Source organism: Anabas testudineus, chromosome 5 (assembly GCF_900324465.2).
Source record: "Anabas testudineus chromosome 5, fAnaTes1.2, whole genome shotgun sequence".
Classification (NCBI taxonomy): Eukaryota; Metazoa; Chordata; class Actinopteri; order Anabantiformes; family Anabantidae; genus Anabas; species Anabas testudineus.
The window spans coordinates 15587375-15608407 of NC_046614.1; the positions used below are offsets into that span (position 1 = coordinate 15587375).

The 21033-nt window shown below is 41.2% G+C and overlaps 1 protein-coding gene across 1 annotated transcript in view; it reads right to left on the bottom strand.

The window, feature by feature from the left end:
* Nucleotides 1-1753: 1753 nt before the first annotated feature.
* Nucleotides 1754-21033, bottom strand: part of foxj3 (forkhead box J3) — a 69670-nt gene continuing 50390 nt past the window's right edge. The window contains exons 4-12 of the mRNA XM_026348201.1: nucleotides 18532-18615; nucleotides 17001-17102; nucleotides 12950-13078; nucleotides 10961-11135; nucleotides 8314-8784; nucleotides 7642-7743; nucleotides 6877-7068; nucleotides 6127-6225; nucleotides 1754-5990 (exon numbers count right to left, since the gene is read on the bottom strand). Of these exons, the coding sequence (XP_026203986.1) occupies nucleotides 5878-5990; nucleotides 6127-6225; nucleotides 6877-7068; nucleotides 7642-7743; nucleotides 8314-8784; nucleotides 10961-11135; nucleotides 12950-13078; nucleotides 17001-17102; nucleotides 18532-18615 (1467 nt within the window). The 3' untranslated portion in view covers nucleotides 1754-5877. The remainder of the gene's footprint in view (nucleotides 5991-6126; nucleotides 6226-6876; nucleotides 7069-7641; nucleotides 7744-8313; nucleotides 8785-10960; nucleotides 11136-12949; nucleotides 13079-17000; nucleotides 17103-18531; nucleotides 18616-21033) is intronic.

A 21033-nucleotide genomic window follows, 5' to 3' on the forward strand; every position in this document is an offset into this window, starting at 1 on the left:
TCAACAGCAGAAAATTGAATTACTTTGATAGCTGTAATAGAAATTAGGCATTTAATTAGCAACGCAAACCTTTTTCTACAAACCCCACACCGTAGCTCTGAAGATGGCGATGGCTGATTATGTAACACTCAAGAGCAGATCCGGTGACTTGATACAAACATGGAGGGTGTATAGTGGTCTGGGTTTAGTTCAAATGACTCGGGGTGTTACTGGATGTTAATGTCATGAAATCACTTCTAGATAATTTTAGCTGTTAATCACATCTCAGCATTCACATGGGTTTTAATCCTGATTTATGAGGGTTGCTAAGGTCAGTTTCCAATGTGGAAATATTATTATATTATATTATTATTATTATTATAATGAATGAATTAATAAAAATCTTATTATCTATAAACTAATGTAATAAATGTGGTTAATAAGGAGGTAATCATGCCATTTGCTATTACCTCCTGTTAATAGACCAGGATAATATTACTCATTTCCATTAATTCCAGTAGCTATTTGAGTCTATTCAGAGTATTAAACACGTCAACATAATTCAGAGAAAATGCATTGCTTACATATCGGTGCTGGTGAACATAGTTGAACATTCAGGATCAGGGTCAGCAGCAGCAGCAGAGAGGAAGCTGTGAACATGGTGTCCGTCTTGTCAGAGAACTATCAAGCTTCCACTGACTCCGACACTGTGGTTCGACCGGTGCCCCTACTGTGAGTGAGGGTCCTGCAGGGGTTTGTGTGTGTGTGTGTGTGTGTAATGCGTCAGCAGAGACACATGAGGTGTAACACCATATGGGGATACTGGGGGGGTTATTGGAGGGCTGGGTGGGTAACAGAGAAACGTACAGTGAGATATGATACATTTCTTGTAAAAGTGTGCACAGCAGCGTTCTTACATCACGACTGAACCTAACTACAGTGAGTTTGAAAAACCTTAACAACGTAAATTGTGTTTTCTTTAGGTATTTGTGTGACTGTTTATGAATTTCTAGAAATTGTATTGTATTTATAGAGAAATTGGATTTTATACTCCGGATTGTTTTTTTTTTTTTTGTCCACATTTTTGTGTCTGGGCATCGTTTTGATAATGAAATGGAACAACACAGAGTTTGACCTTGCAAATTAATTCAAAGTAAAAATGCATATATTTAAAGAGGAATTATACTGATTATATACATCAAATTCAATTTATTCATCACATGAAATCATCTTGAGAAAACAGTTGCATTCATTCCAGGTTTTAAAAAAAGCATCCACACACATACATCCACATCCACATATGCCTTTTGCATACTTATTAATTTGTGCATATGGAGCACTGTGTGATGGTGTCACTGTACACTGTATGTATGATGGAGATGGCACAAGTTTTACATGGTCTCGATCTACACTGCCGACATTTTAATACATATAAATTGAATTCCTCAAACTGATGAATCCAAGTAAAATGTTTTGTCTGTGGATCTAGATGGAAACATTTTACTGTCAAGTCTCCTAAGCCTGAAAGACGCGAGTGTTTAAAAGGCATGGGGGAGCAAACAAAAACACTACCTTGAGTTGCATCATGGGAAATGTAGGAGCTAATGTTTTTAGAGCTCAACCCCTGCCGATATAGAGTCTTGATTTATCAGCGTGTGACGCATCGGACTTGATCATTCTTTTCCTAAAATCTCGCATCCCTTTTATGGTTTCAGTTTAACATCTGATCATGTTGGTGAGACTCAAAAAGCTCAAGTAGCACATTATTCCACAGTGAAGTTACCATATTTTATTTAAGTGCCATTCATGCATATTGAGGAAGGGGGGGGGTGGGGTGGGCGGTGGTATCGACAATTCTAATAACACTTGAGTTATTTTACAGCACTAAACGAATACAAAGAGTAGCTGTGTCACCTCATTGGACAACAAAAGGAATAAACCGTGCAATAAACAAACAAAAAAAAAAGACAATTAGGAGAAAAAAATACAAGAAATGACAAAGACAAAATCAAAAAAACAAAAAAATAAAACACAAACCAAATATATATTATCAACACTGAAACACTGAATGTAGAACCATAGTACAGGTAAAAGGTAGTGTCACACAAAAAGCCAACGCATTTTCATCACATATATACAATATAGATATATACATACTGTCACCCTCTGATTAGACAATAACAAAATACTCTATTCTTTTCTCTCCTCTCTTTTGTGAATAAGACCCACCCCCTGTCTTGATACCCCACCCCCAAAGAGGAAAAAAGGGATGATTGAAAAGACATATGTACAAGCACAACAACACACCAGCACTGAATAAAATAGGCCACAATCAGCAGTATTTGTTGGCATTTCTCTCCCATGTTGTAACAAGGCTTTTTTTTTTTTAATCTTTTTGTATTTTTTTTTCCCCCAATAATAATCTCTCTGGCAGGTACATGTCCAGCGGTATCTAAAAACTTAAAACGTCTTTTGAAGGACTCACACACGCACATACACACACGCAGACACACACACAAACACACACACACATACAGACAGACATAATGTATTGTTTAATTGCGATTGTGATCCAGTCATCGTCTTCCCCTTTTTCCCTTTTAGCCACATCAGTCTGCTCAAATTGTTTGTTTTCCCATGGACTGATGTGCTCAAATGGCAGTTTGTGTGTTCACAGTCTTTACCGAAACAGCTGAAACACACTTCACCTTCACACCAACCAAAGGGCTCGCAGGACATTCACCATTTCAGGTCCATCAAGCCCTAATGAATACACACTGATGCTCTTTCTCTGCTATCCTCAGTTGCAGTCCTTTGGCCCACACTCATTTAAAACAGTCACAATTTGGGTCACTCACCTGACTGACTATTATGTCTGAGTACTATTTATGAAATCCTGGCAGTTCAACAAGACTTAAAAACTCATAGTTGAGATCCACAGGCAAGGACGTTTTCCACATATAGTGGACATTTGACACACACAGACAAGAAAGAAGCAGGAGTGGAGAGGTATGACTGGCAGGCAAAAACAAAAAACAAAACAAAACAAAACCATTAGCTGAAAGTATAAAAATGAACGGCAGTATCATCAGTTAAAAGAAGAGAACTTCATCTAAACAGTTCAACAGAAGAATAACAGTATAAAACTGGGCTGGTTCTAGTTTCAAATAACCTTCTATGTGTTCAAAGTTATGGTTCTCTAAAATCCATTAAAACGATCACGTCGAGATCTGAAAGTGCCTTTTCTCACAATAACAAAGACATTATGCAATTTCATTAAAAAAAAAAAAAAAAAAAAAAAATCCATGATTGTCATCCAAATATAAAATCAAAATTACGGTTACTACTGGAGTCCCTAATAGCTAACTTTTAGGAGACGTCAGATGCTGCTCTGCAACAGTAAACACAAAGCTAAAGCCAGGAGTCTGTTAGCTTAGCATAAAGACTAGAAACAAGGGGAACAGCTGGGTTGGCTCACAAATTTACCACTAAAATGCACCAATTAACATGTTACATATGCACTGGAAGCGACTACGCCCCACCAAGAAATACTGTGGCACGTAACCACCCATAAAACCTTAAACTGTCATTTTTCCACTAAAGGGTTTGCAGAGACAAAAGAGGAGATACACTGTGTTAATACATGATCTGTAGAGGTGCATGCAGATGGAGTTTGTCAACTTTGATGAAAAACGAATCGTTTCCCCTGTTTCTAGTTTCCCTGTTAAGCTAAGTTAACTGGCAGCAGGATGTGTTTACTATGGACACCAATCTCCTAAACTAACACTTGGCAAGAAAGCAAAAAAAAAAAAAAAAAAAAAAAAAAGATATTCCCCAAAATGTGGAACTATTTATTTAAACAAGAACACACAGTGACATAGATGCAAAGCACCGTAAACAGTTCACCAGTGTTTGCAGTGAGAACTAATCATTTTCATTGCCACTAGGGGTCAGATAGTTAATCATGCTGTATTATTGAGTAAATGACGGAGTAAGTGATCAGCTTTCCAGATCCAGAAGGTGCTCCACATCTTTGAAACTGTTAAGATCAACAAAAAGTGAAAGTGTGCAAAGGGCTTTGTTTTAACATAGTGTCTCTAAAGTTCAGCACCTGTCTGATTGAGGAGCCACTTGTTACAGGACACAGAGGACAGGTTTCCAGAACCGCAGATCTCCCCGTTCTGTGCTTGAGAAACCCTGCTCACAATAAACGCAAATCTATTCTTTAACCACTGTGTGCATCTGCTTTTGTGCTCATAGATAGCATAGAGATGATTGCAGCAATCAATCATAGCCCTAAAATTACAATAAAAATCAAAACACACACATACACACACCATATGTTTAACACGCACACACACACACACACACACACACACACACTGCATGTACTGTAAAATGAGTCACATTTCTCATTCTGTTGTATAAAATCTTGTACTAATCTTGTACAAAATCTTACGCTACCTATCACAATTAAACTTTGGGCAGAAGAAACGAATTTCTTTAACTGTCAGAAGTGACAAACACTGGGTGTAGCATCAAAAATGCACTTTGATGTACAGTAGGTGAAAGAAGGCGTGAACTCATTTTACAAATAACAATTTATCAAAAAACTTATGGTTTTTTTTTCCTCTTTCAAGGAAAAGTTCAACATCTGAGGCATATTGACCATTTATCAATAACAGAAACTTTCACACTAGTCTCTTCAGTGTATTTCAAGTTGGTCAGACTTAAAACCATCTCCCCTAATGTTTTGAAATGACTAAATATATGTTAGGACCTGTGGTGCAGTTCCTTTTCAAGGTTGAAAACATCACCTTGTCATTGTATCAGTTGGTCTATTTATTTATTTGATTTTCAATGATTGCGTCAATCAATAGGCTCCTAATCAAAAACTGATGAACTTTACCAATAAAGTCGACTGACTGGTGGAGCAAATATGAACTTGCATGATGCACACAAAGAAACTATGCTTATTTTGGGTTGAATGAATTTTAAAAATACCACAAACATCTGACTTCCCTGCTATCACCATCCACTCACACTCATCATATTCACTCGTCTTGAAGTGCATGAGACAGAGAACTGAGAAAAAAAAAGTTGTACTCCCATAACTAGTCTGTTGCGGTGAGCCTGATCACATTGGTTTGGCTATGAAAACAGATCACAGTACTTTGCGTGATCTCTCTCGCTCTCTCCCTCTCCCTTGCTTTGTTTAATATCAAGCCTTAAACATTTAACACCCTGTTCAAAACCTTATTTTTGTAAACCTAACGTTACCACCAATTCAGCCACACTGGGCCCCACTTTCTCCCAAAAGTGACCACCGAGCACCATCACATTACTCACAGAGACGGCCTGTGGTTCTTAAAAACAAGAATAAAACAAAATAATTTCTTAAAAAGAGAGATAAACTTATCCAAGAGGCAGCTGAGGCCAATGTCAAGACGAGAAGATTTACAAGCTGAACACGTCGCTCAAATCACATAACAGTTACGGAGCAGAGGTTCGGGGGCAGAGGGGTTCAGACTTTGGAAGGCTGCTGGCTGGGGACCGGGAGAGGGCTGGCTGAGGAGCTTAGGAGCATGTGGTTTAGATGTGAATGTGTTCTACTTGTCTCTAGACAAGTATTTATGCAATCACTTTAAAATGTCCGACTAAATATGATTGTCTTCAAAGTAACATTTTCTAGTTATGTTTTGCTTTTGTAAAAATGTCAGGACTCTGAAGTCAGTCTTTCTCCAAAGCTTGTCAAATGCTCTTCTGCATCCCACCCACAGTGGCCTCTTCCTCCTCCTCTTCCTCCTCCTCCTGCGGCCTTTCAGCACTGTCTGCCTTCCTCTGGTTTCCACCTCCTCTACTCACTCTCTTCTGTTTGCAAAAAAGAAGGTCTAGGGGCTAGACAATGGAGTCCCAATCAAAGTCATCCTGGATGTCATCAGGTGGCATGCGATGCATTTGGAAGTTTCTCGTAGGTATCATGTGCTGCTGGTTCATCTGTGCATGGTGTCCTGCAGAAAACAAAGATGACAGGGAGAGTCAGGAATGCCAGAAAAACTGAAGTGGAGGGTTTGTGCATCAAACCAGCTCATGAGAGGAGAAGACATGATGATTGTGTTTTTCATGATAGATGTAACTTTATGTCACCTGTCATAGTGGGTCCTGCGCTGCTCATTGGAGGCATGTGGGGATATCCTGGAGGACCCATCATGGACATGCTCTGTCTGGAATCCATATAGAGATTTCCTGAAGAGAGAAACAGGAATTAACCTCAAATGAACAAGAAGTTGTTTTTTAATGCAATTCAGGTATAAGCATAAGATCAAAGTTTGTTTTCAGGAGAAAACCCTGACGTTCTACACAGGTAAAGGCTCTCTCTGAAAACTTTTTGGTCATTGAGATACTGGGTGGACACTCAGACTGCTGCCTTGCACTGGTCAAATTAATTGTGTGTTTAACAGAGCACCAAGTAATCTTTACACTTTTAAAATGTTTGAAATTAAGCAAGTGAACATGTTGGCTGTGAAATACAGTACAGCGATGATTCACAACTTGGGGTTTAGGAGCCTCACAAGACTAAATCTGATTCACAAAACTGTGTTTCTGCATTAATTTACCTTTATAGTACTCTAACAATGTTTCTGCTGACAGGCAAACATGTATATACAGTATCATCTGATAACATGAGCTTCCACAGGAAAAAAAGTGGCAAAAGTATAAGTAACGTGTAGATTATTTCCTTCCCAATAGCAATAAGGGGCCATCTGTGGTGTTTATATGATAAAATACCTAAATATCAATTCAATACAAATCACAGTCTAAAAACAAAGCATTTACTCAAATTCCAAACCGATGAACCATTATAAAGGTAGCAGGATTGAGGTTAGGCTGACGAACCTGTGTTGAGGTGCTGGCTGGGTTTGTTGGGGTGCATGGAGCCATGGCAAACAGGAGACTGCACTGCCCCCTGTGGCTGGATTACACCAGTGCGGGTAAAAAACTGGTTGATGGACGAGCAGAGGTCAGCGATCTGGGTGGGTTCCAGGGACCAATTGTTCAGCTCTGCTTGTCTCATACTCTCTCTTAACCCTTAGGAACATAAAACACCAATTAAAACCACAGCAGCCTGAGTTATTATTAGCAACTGTCTGCATTAAAATGCCCTTTGTGACAATGAAATGTATGAAACTGTCCAAATATAAATTTGGCAAATGAGAAACTAATTTACAAAGATGAAGCAAAAACTTTGGCTGCAATATTTATTCATTATGTCAGTAACCTTCAGTGGGTGATATTTAAAAAACACCCTAGCTTGCAATCCTAGACTGTAATTGGATAAACTGACCTGCTGAGCTCAGTGTTTTGGTAATTAAACTTGAAGGCAGTGTTATTTAATTGAAGAGCTCAGTTTAATTAAACTTCTAATCAACTCCACAGTGTCAACACTTCAGCACTCAATCAAAAGCTAGGCCAGTGGTGTACCATCAGCTCCTGGCTTTGAAGGTTTACTTCATCTGATCATAAGCACAGGCTGTAAATTCTACACAGAAAACTGTCATTTTAAATATAATTATCTTAAGCAAACAAACCAAATAAATCCTACTATTATTTGTTTCAAACTTAAAAATGCACTAAGATCTGTTTACACTGTCTAAACCGCACCTTGGAAAGGTGAAAGGTCGACATCAGCCCAGTTATAGCTGCTAGCAATACGACAGCTTTCTTTCAGTGCATCCAGATTTGGGTACCAGTCAGACAGTAAACCTGTAACACACACACAAACAGCATACTATCTGTAACATTACAAGATAGGAAATGTGAAAATAATTTCACTCCTGGGACAAATGCGAATTTAGTCCTAATCACATAATTTACGGACAACTGCACAATAATTGCTGCTGTAATTGTAATTGACTGAGTGTTGGGTAATAAGGCCACATGAAGCATTTTCATTGCAGTCACATTTTTATTGCTGTGGAGCAGTCTTGTAGTGGCAACTGAATAAGAAGGTAACACCAAATAAAACATTTTATCAGGCTTTTAAAGAGTTCAGTACTGTGCTGTGGCCACTAGGAGGAGCCAGTCGACTCTGTAAAGGCTGCTAATGTCACTGGATGCAACATTGCTTTGTTCTCACAGATAATAAATCAGATGATGATAAAATGTAAAGCATCTACAACAATGTCTCAGTGATTTAAGACTGATACAAAAATCAAAGTCAGCTGTAAACGTGTCTTTGCTCTAGTCCACTTGTCTGTGTGATGAACAGGATGGAGGGAAAACGACACGGCGACGTGGGTTAAAACGAAGACAATGACAGACAGAGGGTCTTACCTGTATTGCAGGCCATCTGTTGCTGGGTAGGATGGGGCTGGTGGGAGAGGCTCTGATGCTGCTGTCCATGTTGAGAAGGGTGCTGGCTGTGTTGCGTGTGTTGGGAGGGGTGTGGTGCGTGCTGTTGTGGGTGCTGGCCGTGGGACGGATGCTGCGGTGGGTGCTGCCCGTGCTGGGAGTGCGCAGCGTGCTGGGGGTGCTGGGAGTGCTGTTGGTGCTGACTGTGTTGGCTGTGCTGGGCGTGTTGGTTATGTTGGTTGTGGCCGTGTTGTGAGAGGTGCTGTGCGTGGGGCGAGCCGTGGCCGGGGTGGGCTTGGGCAGGATGGGACAGGGGCACCTGGCCACTGTTGGCGGAGTGGCTGTTGGGTTGGTTGTTTGACAGGCTGTTCTGAGAACTAATGGTGCCACTGGAGGAGTAGGAGCAGGAAGTGTGGGTCTGCTGGGAAGAATCTGACGGTATGCCCATGAGATCTGTGAAGGAAACACCAACACACAAAGCTTGAAGAGCACTGAAATGAACAGCTGATTACAGATTTGTTGACTGAAATAAAAAGGTGTTAATCTAGAGCTGCAACTAGCAATTTATGCTTATCGATTAATCTCTAATCTATTGATTATTTTCTTTATTAATCAATTAGTTGTTTTGCCTTTAGAATATCAGTAAACATTTTTTCCCCAGAGCTCATCCTCTGTTTTGTCTAGACAGCAGACACAATTTTAAAAAATGCACAGTGATAAGAAACTAAGAAAATCAAAACCTCACAAAAGAGAAGATGGAACAAACCAGTTGCTGGGTGAAAATTGTTTAAACAATGAATGTTGTGTCTAAAAGAAAACACTGCTTAATTTTCTGTTGATTGTTTAAAAATTAAGGGTAATTAAAAATACATTTAGCATTTTATAATCATAAAGTATAACACATGCTTGTTTAAGCTCCTCAGTTGTGATAATTTTTTGTTTTTCTCTGTTAGTTTTTTAACAGAAAAATTACTAGAATATGAGTCTTGGAATCAAATATTTGCTCTGGGAATCGCTGGATCTAAAAAATAATTGACAAATTAAGTGATAATTAAAATATCTTTAGTTGCAGCTCAAGCTGCTGAAATTCCAACACAAATGTCAGTCAGTTTCCAAACTGAAATGAGTATAATGCTCTTCAGCACAAATGCAAAGAGAACCAGGGTCTTCACATGTAAAATCAGCTACTTCAGGTTTCGCATATCTGAACATCTTGCCATAATGGGATGTGGGCCTCCCCTGTTTAAGTAGCTCCACACTTGAGACAGACCAGCTGCCATTTTGTTGTCTCAGGGAATGACTCAGCATCCGTTGTGTCTCTGAGGTTCACAAGCTCGAGCGGCTGTCACCTCTCCACTCCAACTGCAGAGCTCCGGATTTTCTTTGACAAATTCAATGTGCTGCTGCATGGCTCTTCAACAGACATGACTGGAGCATGAACATCTGCACATCCAACTGCAATCAACTGAGTGGCAGGGAGTGGTCTTAAGAGGCCCTGTCCTTCACAGCTTTGGCACAGTAAACCTATTTCTCTGGAGTGCTTTTAGAGCTGACTCTCGGCCTGCACCTCCACAATCGGCACGTAACACTCACTGCAGGGGTGACAAAGGTGCATCTCTTATCTGCACAGAAAGCCCATTGTCCAACCAGGGAAATACAGAAAGCAATTAACGCGGCACCAGAATAATAATGCGAGCTCATTACCTATTATCAAAGCCAGTGAATTAGCTCACTGTCTACAGCGGCAGAGTGTGAAATCCTCTAGCTCGATTATTTACGCTTTTTAATTGCCAGAGCTTGTCTGAGTAAGAGATTTCACTTTTATGCGCATAAAAAAGGTAACAACTTTCAACTAATGAAACACAGATGATAGATTAAAGCAGAGGAACTCTTTGAAAACATTAGCATGAAATGCATTTGATTTGAGAAAGTAGGTTATACACAGAAAGCTCAGTCTACTTTGCTCATAACCCGCTTGTCAAGTGCTCTTTGTTTATCGGTCAATCAGATTACAAGCAGAAATACATTTTGTTCTAAAGGGACTCACAGGCTTTTGCAAAGCTGTGCTCTATCCACCACTATGTATTATATCATACAAAGTCCTCATCATTATGACAAATGAACCTCAAATCCAACAGATTTACTGAGGACTTGGGCTGCTTGTATTCTTTTCCATTGCTCTGATGAAACACAGCATACATGAGAAAACATTTCAAACACAACCAGAGGGAGGAAACTAATTTGAAAAAAATATAAAGCAAGAAGGATGGTTTATTAACTTTGAATTAATGGTAAAATAAATGCAGTAACATCTCTTTACATTCCTTACTGAAATATTTAAGACATGAATTCTTAGACTCTGTAGTTGAATATGAAATGAAGCCTTTTTCACACTGCTCTGGTAAAAAGACCGTAAAAAAACCCTCTGTATATATTTGGGCTATAGTAGCCTGTTGAATACCTGTTCACTTCTCGGTAAACCTAATTAGTGGCTAAAGACTCTTTTCAGCCCCAGCTGTTAAGAACAAACTCACATTAAGAAAATCGTTCTGAGAATCATCCCGTTTCTTGATAAGTGAAGCTTAGGCTCTATTAGGTTTCCACTTGATGCTCCTGTGAGGCCACTCACCTTGTTGGCTGAAGGACTGCTCAAAAACAGACTTGTAAAGGCTGCGGAAGGAGGCACTGAGATCTTCAAATTCAGAGAACAGGAGCTGCTTGTCCCTGTCTGGCATGCTGTACTGCGACTGTGGCGGCTGTTGGAGGCTCATAGACTGGGACACGGGCTCTGGGTGACTGGTCACCTGGAGGAGACGGAGATATATTGAAAGATTTACGAAAGGAGGAAATGTTTTTAGTTACCTAATGTTTAATTTGTGAAGGATTAATTGAAAAACACTAGATATATGACCAGTTCTGCTACATCTGCACCATGAACTATAGGAACTGTTAATGCTAAAAGGGGTGCACTGTAATGTAACATATATATCATAATACTTTGCAAATAATACCTGCCATGCTTGTGTAGTCATGGAGCTGCATGAACAGAAAACCTCTACAATATTTAATGTAACGTTTACATGAAAGTACACACACATCAAATGTGATGGTTTGATTTATCTGAGGAGATGCTGTAACAGCGTTTACTGCTATGTGAGGAGGTGTCAGTCACCCAACATGTGAAGAACATCAACACAAATGGCAACAATTTAGGTCAGCGCTTACTGCCTTGGGTGACACAACATTAAGAGAGCAACTCGAATGGACACAAAGCCAATACTCAGGTGGCCAAGCAAAATGTATTTAAAACAAAATCAATAGCAATACCTTGTACAAATAAGCAGCCATTTTATTCATGTATTTGTGTGGGCAGTCAATGTTATGCACTGCCCCAGGGTGTGAGACAGTAAGCATTGTTCCCTCTAGCAAAGAGTTTGTCTATGAGATTCATCACAGTGATGGGCAGTGATGCAAAACCATTGTTATTTCACAAAGCAGGATCAGACCTGTGCCCACTGTGGGCTAGCATTACAAGAGAGGTCACGTCCAATTTTCGATCATAACATCTTTCTCTTCAAAGATGTGGGCAGGCTGCTCAAGTGCATGGCTTACAGTCTGGCTTGGGAAAGAGTGAAGAGGTGATGATAAAGCCAGAGTGTTTACTGTGAGCTGCTGCTTTGGCTGTGAGAAAGAGAGCACATCCATCAGGCTGAGCCGATCGATGGCCAGCGCCTGGAGCAGCGAGCTCTCTAGGATGCGGGAGGACCACACCAAAGAGGGGGCATCTCTGGTGGGAGAACATCAGAGGAAGCGCTTTTCTTTGTCTGGCTTCCAGGAGCGTGCACATTTTTCTCTGTTTCCCTTAACCCCCTTCCTGATGTTGTACTCTAGTGCATGTCCACCGTGAACCTCAGCCTACTGCTGTCTACCGCTGGCTCCTCCAAAGAAAGCCCCCTGGGGCTTTCTGATCAGATGAAATATGGGAAACGGTACAGTTTGTACGTCTGGCAGCGTTTCATTTTCATTCATTCAGTGACTGCGGCTCCCCCACAGTTTGAAAAATGTGGATAAAATGCGAATTTATCATTTGGCCTTAGAGTTTAGTGTTTAAACAACATCAGTTACACCACATTTATATAAATATGCCGTTATAAATATCCAACTAAGACACGGTCATGAGCTGTAACCTCTACAGTAACTGGAAATAACATCATCCTACACTCTATTCACTCTTCAGAGAATGATGGGGCACAGTGTATTTGGCAACTAAGATGATGCACTGGCATCTCTGTTGTTTTGTCTTTGTAGTGCATAATGCAAATTACTTCAGTCTTCCAGAAACATAACCCAGGACCAAGCTGTATACAGTGTAATTGGGTTAGATGGGGGCCTGCTCTTTTATTGTTCTGTAGTTGGTGGTTTGTTATGCTGATGCAGCTGTAGGTGAACTCTTGTTTTGAGTCTGTTATGATCAAACACATTTAGGACTCTGTCTAAACATCCTCAGGTCTTTGGGGGCATGTCTGTCAAAAACAATTCAGGCTACATCAAAAATTTTGGATACAATATCAATGTCATATTATGGAGCACTGTCCGTGTGAAGAGATCTTGGTCTTACCGGTGTATAGCTGTGCACACTGCCCACACTGTTAAGATTGACAGAGGCCAGACTCTGATCAGACAGGCTGTTGTTAAGGCTGCTTCTTGGACTATCACTCCCTTCCTGGTCTGTGTTGTACAATGCCACCTGAAAGACATACATGGACATTAGATTTCTTCCTCGTGGACACACAAACAGACATCCACACACATACACACATTACTGTAGCCAGTATCATTATCTTGCTGAAGGTACAGCATGTCAGCATTCCTCTGAGATAATGGGTCTGAAAATTAATCTCTGTGTAATGTTGAACAATGTAATTTACAATGGAAAAGCCCGAGCACGTGTGTGCGCTGCATGCAATGACATGTCAAAATAGTAGAGTACTTTCTTTTTACACTGTCAGTGTGTGTGTGTGTAGGAGACACAGGATGCTGCTGAACACCCACCACAGTCACGAAGGGGTTCCAGCTGAATGTGCAAAGGGTCTGGAGACAGCTGAGACATTCCCATCACTAAAGGTCACACTACTGGCGATGTCAGCCACATCTGCTCACCAAGCGCAAATCCGTTTGGGACAGCCAACAAAGGATTTTAGTGCAGCCGAGACACTGACCTTTCAATATAGCAGCAAAACTAGCCGAAGCACTTCAGGACGACAATCTTAATTATCATCTAACAAGGTTTAGCCCTCCCACTCTTCCCAAATAAAGTGCACTGTCAGACAATTAAGACAATACTAAAAAGAACGATCCAGATAATGAATATAATGATACCCGCAGAGAATAGCCCATGTGTTAAGTTTTCTATTTTGTAAAAGGAATGGCAGAAATGCACTGATGGTGCTGAGGGAAGAGGGTCTGGCATTCTAAAACTGGTATGTGTGTCTGTCCATGACTGAGTCCAGCATGGTGGCTTCTGCTCATCACTGTGAGTGGAACAGAGTGGGCTCTGTGCTCAGCACAATGAAACAGCAGTGGTAGCAGTCTTCAGGGAGGCAGATTGGCCTGGCCTTGCCCAGCACCCTGCCTCTCAGCAGTAGTGGACTGAAGCCTCTTTCTGTTAAGCCGCAGAAAGCTACCTCAGAGGCCACAAGGAAGCAAGGAAACCCAGGGAGCCCTGACTGCCTTCTCTGCTCTGACTGACTGGCCAGCTGACTAACACGCTGGCTGGCATCCAGGATGCACACATGCAGAGTGAGAGCATCTGATTGGCCACTCAACCAGTACAGAAGCCAAGTCAGCACTGACAGAGATACAAACAGAAATATTGCATTAAAAAAAAGCACAGCTGAATCCAGGCAACACTGTACAATGAAGAAGGGGAGATGAGTTTAGGGGTAGTAAGAGAAGCTCATTAGGGCCAACTGTGGCTTTCCTCCAGTCAGTGTGGGCTTGGCTCCAGTGTTCATTAGTGTGAAGGGGAACTGAATAAGTGGCAAAGACTTAAGGCTTAAGCACATCTACAAAATCCGCCATACAATGCTAATCAAAAACAGCATTGCACCACAGAAATATAAATGTTATGTGTAATGAAGTAATAAAACAGGCTTCTGCCTTATGTTTCTCACCGCAATCTATTTATACTCTACTCACCCATAAAGTGTGATGATTTCAAAAACCTCACTACTCTGTGGTTTACACAGACCCCAGAGTCCCCCATGTGAAGACGCCCAGTCAAGGACACACCGTCACAGAAAAACATCTCGCTCACATATACAGAAGCATACACAACATGTGACACACATCCCCACTTCTAGAGCTACAGATGTGCATAAAAGGTACACAGACACAGAGGCAAGCAAGCTCATACAGGCAGGGGCGGCTCCACAGTAAATACTGTGTACGGTGTTAGCTAGCTGGCAACCGAGTCAGAGTTCTATTCTTAGCACTGAATTAAGTATAAAGCCAGAGGTGTCTTTTACATGGGGGCCTAATCTGGAGCATGGATTATGAAATCAAAGCAAGATTGGCCCAGGTGTCTCCAACAAGGCCAAGCAGTGCTCAGCACAATCCCTGCGTGCAGGATAGAGCAGACTGAGAGAGAAGAAGGCAGACAGATTGAAAGGATATGAGAGTGAGAGAGAAAAGAGAAAGTCCAAGCCATTCATCAGCAAACACATTTCCAACAATCCCATCATTACACTCCTGATCCAGAGTTTGACCACATTCATGCCAACATTTAGGGTCTCAGAACAACCCTTTTTTTTGGATGGCGGGGGTGTGCGTGTGTGTGTGTGTGTGGAGGGTCCGAATCTATATGAGACAGGCACAAGAAAAAGAGGGAGTAGGGCAATCTTGTGAGGAATGTGAGGAACAGACGGGAGAAAAAGAAAAGAGATTCTTGCTTGTTCACTAGTCACCCTGCCAGTGTCTCCCATTGGCCTAGCTGAGAAGGCGGGAATAAAGGAGAGAGACTGGAATAGAAAGGGAGAGAGAAAAACAGAGACAGGGAATTCCTGTGGCTTGGCACACTGCACCGAAAGAGGCGTGGCCTGTCGTGTGTTTACAGTGTAAGACAGTGAGAAACAAGCTCTCTCCGAGGAGTTAGGGCCTCAGATCTGTTGCTAATGCACTTTGTCTTGTGCTCACTTTGTCGGAGTAACAGTTTTTGACAAATCAAGTGAACAAAAAGAGATAAATCAAAAACTCCTTTCGTCAACTCTTGCAATCACACAGTAGCTGTGTTTTGTGCTGTTTTACAGTTTTGTGCTAGTTGCTCTTTTGAGTTATTTGACTGGAGGTATTTGATGGCAGGGGGCCAGACTCTTAACTGTCAGCTCTTTACATCAGGAGCTCATACCATCACTGCTGGTGAGGTGTGGTGTGGTGCTGGGAAAGTGCTTGGAAAATAGACCATCATTCTCCACACTAAGTCCACTAAATCGGTTTGTTAATGAAACATGATTAATTGCATGTTTTCCACAGAAATAGACTCTATCTAATTGTCACTGACACACTCATCAAAACAAGCTGAAACAATCTGTAACCCAACATACACAACACACACCAACATATGCTCACTCAGACTTTTAAGGCTCTGTCTCTCATACACACATACACAAACTCCTCGTTCCTATGAACACCCCTGTTCACATTAAACAGTTTTTTTATAATGCTTGCAGCAAATGAATAAGCGACTCTTGTAGGCTTTTTAAAAGTACTCCTGAGAGCTGCCCCCACTGGGCCCAGAGGATGAGAGCTTAAGGTTAAAAAGCCTATTTAAATTTCAGAGCGAGCAGCATACTCACAGCTAACAGCTAGCAGTCCCTGTAGCTTTGCTCTGTTATGTACAAGTGTTTCCAAGCTTTTACACATAAAAAAATAATAAAAAAAACTACAGTGAGCAGACGGTGCCAGTAGGAGGGGTGGTCACCAAATGAGAAACACAACACTGCGTGTCGACCTCCAGTACAGGTGTGAATACAGCACGCAGTATCCCTTTACAAGTGTGCACGGGATTGTGTAAGGTCTATCAGGTTGCAAAGTGCCAAGTATCCGTATGAGCATCATATTTCCATGCTAAAGATGACAAGAGCCTGCTGCCTGTTGTTGTAGAGGGAGAAGGTACTGCAGTGCAGAGAATTGGGTATTTTGGTGTGGGTTGCGTTGCAGAAAAGCTTTAGGCATATGAGAATGTTTGTGTGTGTGTGTGTGTGTGTGTGGCTTTACGTGCCTGCATGGACACATTTTAGATAAATTTGATTGTTGTAAGAAAACATTTGCGTACTTGTAACTTCAAAAGACAGTTTAAAGGTTAAGCGTTGTTTTAGGGTTAAGGCCAGAGTTAGGTTTAGACTAACGTTAGGGTAAATGTTGGGCTTAAAAATTTGGTCCTAATGATAGAGGTTAGGATAAGAGGCTGGGGAATGCACACGCTAATGAGTGTCCTCACAACTATAGAAAGAAAAGCTGTGTGTATGCCATGCATATCTCCCCTCCACTAGAGTGCTTCTCTCTCTGTGGGGAATAGTGCTGTAGGTGGTTGGAGAAGTGGGTGGGGTCAGGGTGCAGCCATGTAGCCAGGTGTGTGTTGGAGCTGGAGGCTGGATGGCTGGCTGTAGTACCTTGTTAGTCACAGTGTTGATTGCCAGCGTTGGAGAGGCACTTCCAGAGATCATACACTCCATCCCTAAAGACTCAGACTCCAGGCTGTACGGCGTAGAAGCCTGTGGGGGTTGGGGGCAGGGTGTGGAGGCAGACAAAAAAAAATTCAACATTATCCAATTATCAAACACACGAGATCCCACTGCAGGTTTCATGGAAAGACCTCTATTATGTTTGTAGGAAATCTTCTGCTTAGATCAAATACACATCCAACAGCAAGATATAAAAAAAAACCTGAACTATTGTTATATGACAGAGAAACACCTTTATTTAGGTCACATTTGAACTGTGCCTTATGAGACAGACCCCAACCCCACCCTCACCTCACATACATACACTGACGCACACATGCATGCCCTCGTCTTGCTGTATAGGCTGACTGTTGTGAGAGATAACTCTGCCATGCCTGTCTCCCAAAACTGCTTACTGTAAGAGGATTGGGTGCCAACAATACCATTTTTAATTCATGATAAACATAAATGAGATTTTTCAAAGTCTCAATTTCAATGTGCAAGACTCCTAATGAAATGCCTTGTAGGCAGACAGTGTCTAGAGGGGGAAGGGTGAGCACGGTGCATGTGTCCTACAGAAAACACACTCTTCACTTGGTGTGTTCTTTTGTGTCGTGCTCAAACGAACAGAACAGCATCAGGAGAGCTTTAGTTGAAACTGTTGGCAGAGCTGCATATTAAAAAACAGTGCACTTTCCTTGTACCTCTTCATCTGTTGTATATAAAACCGCACACATCCAAGAGAAGCAGGTTGGTGTATGAATGTGATAGTATTTCGCTGCTGAAGGGTGGCTACATGAACAGCATGTTAAGTTTTATGTCTCTTTCTGTTTGTGTGTGTGTATATTAAAAACAACGGCATGTTAACATGTGTACATGAATGTATCTTGCCATCTTAACACAATCCACCCTTCCTTATAGCCTCTGGACAGCCACATAGTGGGGAATAAGGAGACAAGAGCCCACTGAATCAGGATGCCCCAGGGCCAGGTCAATCTGAGCAGCTCACTAAAACCTGTTCAGCTGTATGTAAGGCTGGACGAAACTCATCCATAATTAAAGACAAAAGCTCCCGCACGGAATAACCAGCGTGCAAAGCTCTGCATTAATTGATGTTTGTTAAAAAAAGTGAGCACAGAATGTAATGTATGTAATGGCTGCCTGGGGCATAGTTTATTAATAAGAAGCCCACTTCATGACAGGCTAGCGAAGCAGCATGGAGAAGCAGTTACATAAAGTCTGGATATGAACTCCAACTGAGTCTGTGTGTGTGTGTTTGCATGTGGTAGGGAAACAGTGGGATAAAGTGGGAGAGAAAGGAGGGCAATAGGAAAAGAAACTGAGGCAGAAGCACAGAGTCAGAGGCAAGAAAGAAAACTGAACCAAAGAGACACGAAGACAGAAGCTTTAGCAGAAAAACAGCATATGGAGGAAAATGTGTTTTTCTGGGAATTTGCAGAATTTCTATCAGCAGACTCACCCGCTCTCCAGACCGCGGCCTCTTCTTTGGCCGTGTGGGCAAGGCATCCTCCTTTGGGTTGGTGTCAATGGCCCAGTAGGAGCCCTGCAGACAGAACAAAGACATATGAGCTGATAAACACAACTGATTGCTTTCTCGCTTTGGAAATCATGCCAGCAGTTCTGTTTAAGAAGATTTTTAACATTACTGGACCAATAATTCTTATTCTTACTAATGGTCGTCTAGTTCCACGGTCTGATGCAGGCAGATACGCCTCTTCTTAAAAAAATGTTTAATCTAATTTTAGACCAGTTTCTAAAGAATTTATATTGTTAATTGTATTTTTTCCCCAAGAGGGACATGAAATAGTTGAAATGTTTTTCAAAGACTTGTCACAGCACAGCACAAACGCTTAGGATAATGGATGGATGGCTATTGTAGAGATCCGCAACCTATTACAGACCTTCTTACATATACATGAAAATATAACGGTGTGTGTGTCACGACCCCATGTGAAAAACTGGTGAAAATGGTGTTCTGGATAAACAGATGAATTCAGTCAAGATTATTATTGTTGGAAAGGTTGAGCACTTTATTTCTTTGAAAGGACTTTAAAAAGGCAATTCACACCTTATCATCTTTAGAATTGATTACTGTAATGCTCCTACATGCTGGAACCTCTCAAGCACCTTTGTCCCACTTCGGTTGGTCTAAAATGCAGCTGTTCATCGTCTGACTGGGATTATATGCACATAACCCCAGTTCTTGCCTCACTCCACTGGCTCCCTGTGCATTACAGGATTATTTTTAAAGTGTTATTTGTTTTTAAAGCTCTACATGGTCTGGCACCCTAGTATATTTCGGAGCGCTTACATTTTCACTCACCAGGACGATCTTAGGTCCTCCAACCAGTTGCTTCTAGATTTACTTTGGTGTAGATTAAAACATAGGGGTAACCAAGTATTTTTTTATATTTAAAACTTACTTAACCAGGTAAATCCAAAGGTGACTAATAGAGAATACTGCTACAGACAGAGGCATTCTCTTTATCTTTTATTATGTTATTGTGTTTTTTATATAGTTTATACTTGTCTTGTTGGTTTTGGTTCAACTTTGTTGTGAAGCACTCTGTACCCTGGGTTTAGAAAGGTGTAATATAAATAAACTTTGCTCTGTTTTGCTTTGCTCACTTGACATTGCTGGGATATTTGCACTGGACTGGGACATTTCCTCACTAGCATGGTAAGACACAAGCATCAGGTCTTTCTCTGCTTGTTACCAGGTTTAGTGCAACGTTAGTTTCATCTAGCCTGCTAAAGTCTGCCGTATCAGCCAAGGTCTTTATTAGAGTTGATAACTGTGAGTTTGTGTGGTGTGTGGGTGGGCTTTGTTAGGAAGAAAGACTTGGCTTTTCCTCCTCTGCGGCTGCTCCTCAATGAGAGGTTGGTGAGGGCAGCTGGTGGTGGTAAAATGCTAAGCCTTTCCTGAAGCTGTACTTCCTCAGCCTCAGGTACTGAGTCAGAGTGCTGTTGCAAAGGATGAAGGCTCCACAGTCTCAGCTCAAGAATCGAGCACTAGCCCTGCCGTGTTGCTTTCTTCTAGGTCTGAGCCAGGCTAATCAAGAGAAGAACAGTTGGGGCTGGCTCTGGGGCTGCAGCTAGCAATTCCACAACCAGGCTGCATTATTTATCTTTGCATTCTGCCCCATTTAATTTATTTTTCAATGGTGTTCCTCCTCGAAGCCAAAAGGAACAGAGCTTACAGCTGTTAAAAATGAGATTTTTACCCTAAGGCCCCACAAGTTCTGAATTCATTTTTAATATTTCATATGACCCCCGATAAAATCTCAATTGTCAAGAGAAAGTGAGATCGGGACCTTTAAAATTACTTCCTTAGCAGAGAGAATAATTGATATTTCCAAACCAAATTCTCTGAACAACAGGAGAGGCCATAGAACAAGCTGTATCTGAAGTATCTATACAATAACATTCACAATGGCCTGACCTTGTTAAAACCAGCAAACCTGTTATTTTCACAGCTCACCTACACCACTGCTACAATTTTTAAATGAAATGCCATAGCTGCCCTACATCTGTCAGAGGGTTAAAATTATTAAGTTATATATCATTATTAAGTTTTAATATTTACAAGTTTTTGGGGGAAGAAAAGTTTGAAACACAATCAATCAAAGATTAAGAAACACCTCATATCGATTGAAATGCAGCAGAAACCTCATTAAACATCCCACGTTCTCTACATGAACAACAATATGTAAAGGGTGAGACAAATTGTCTCTACATGTGAACCATCACTTTGCAGGGTCTAAATGCAGGGGTGCAGATGTTTCAAAATAAGGAGTCTTAGAGACAAAGCTAGGTTTGCTCGTGTTTCTTTAAATTGGTTGTGGGGAGAGCACTATGAGTTAACCCTCATGGGATGAGAGTTGCTGAATCCCCCTACGCTCACCCCCAGAGAGTTGGCAGAAGAGAAAAAATATAAAGAGTCATTAAATTATTCACACAT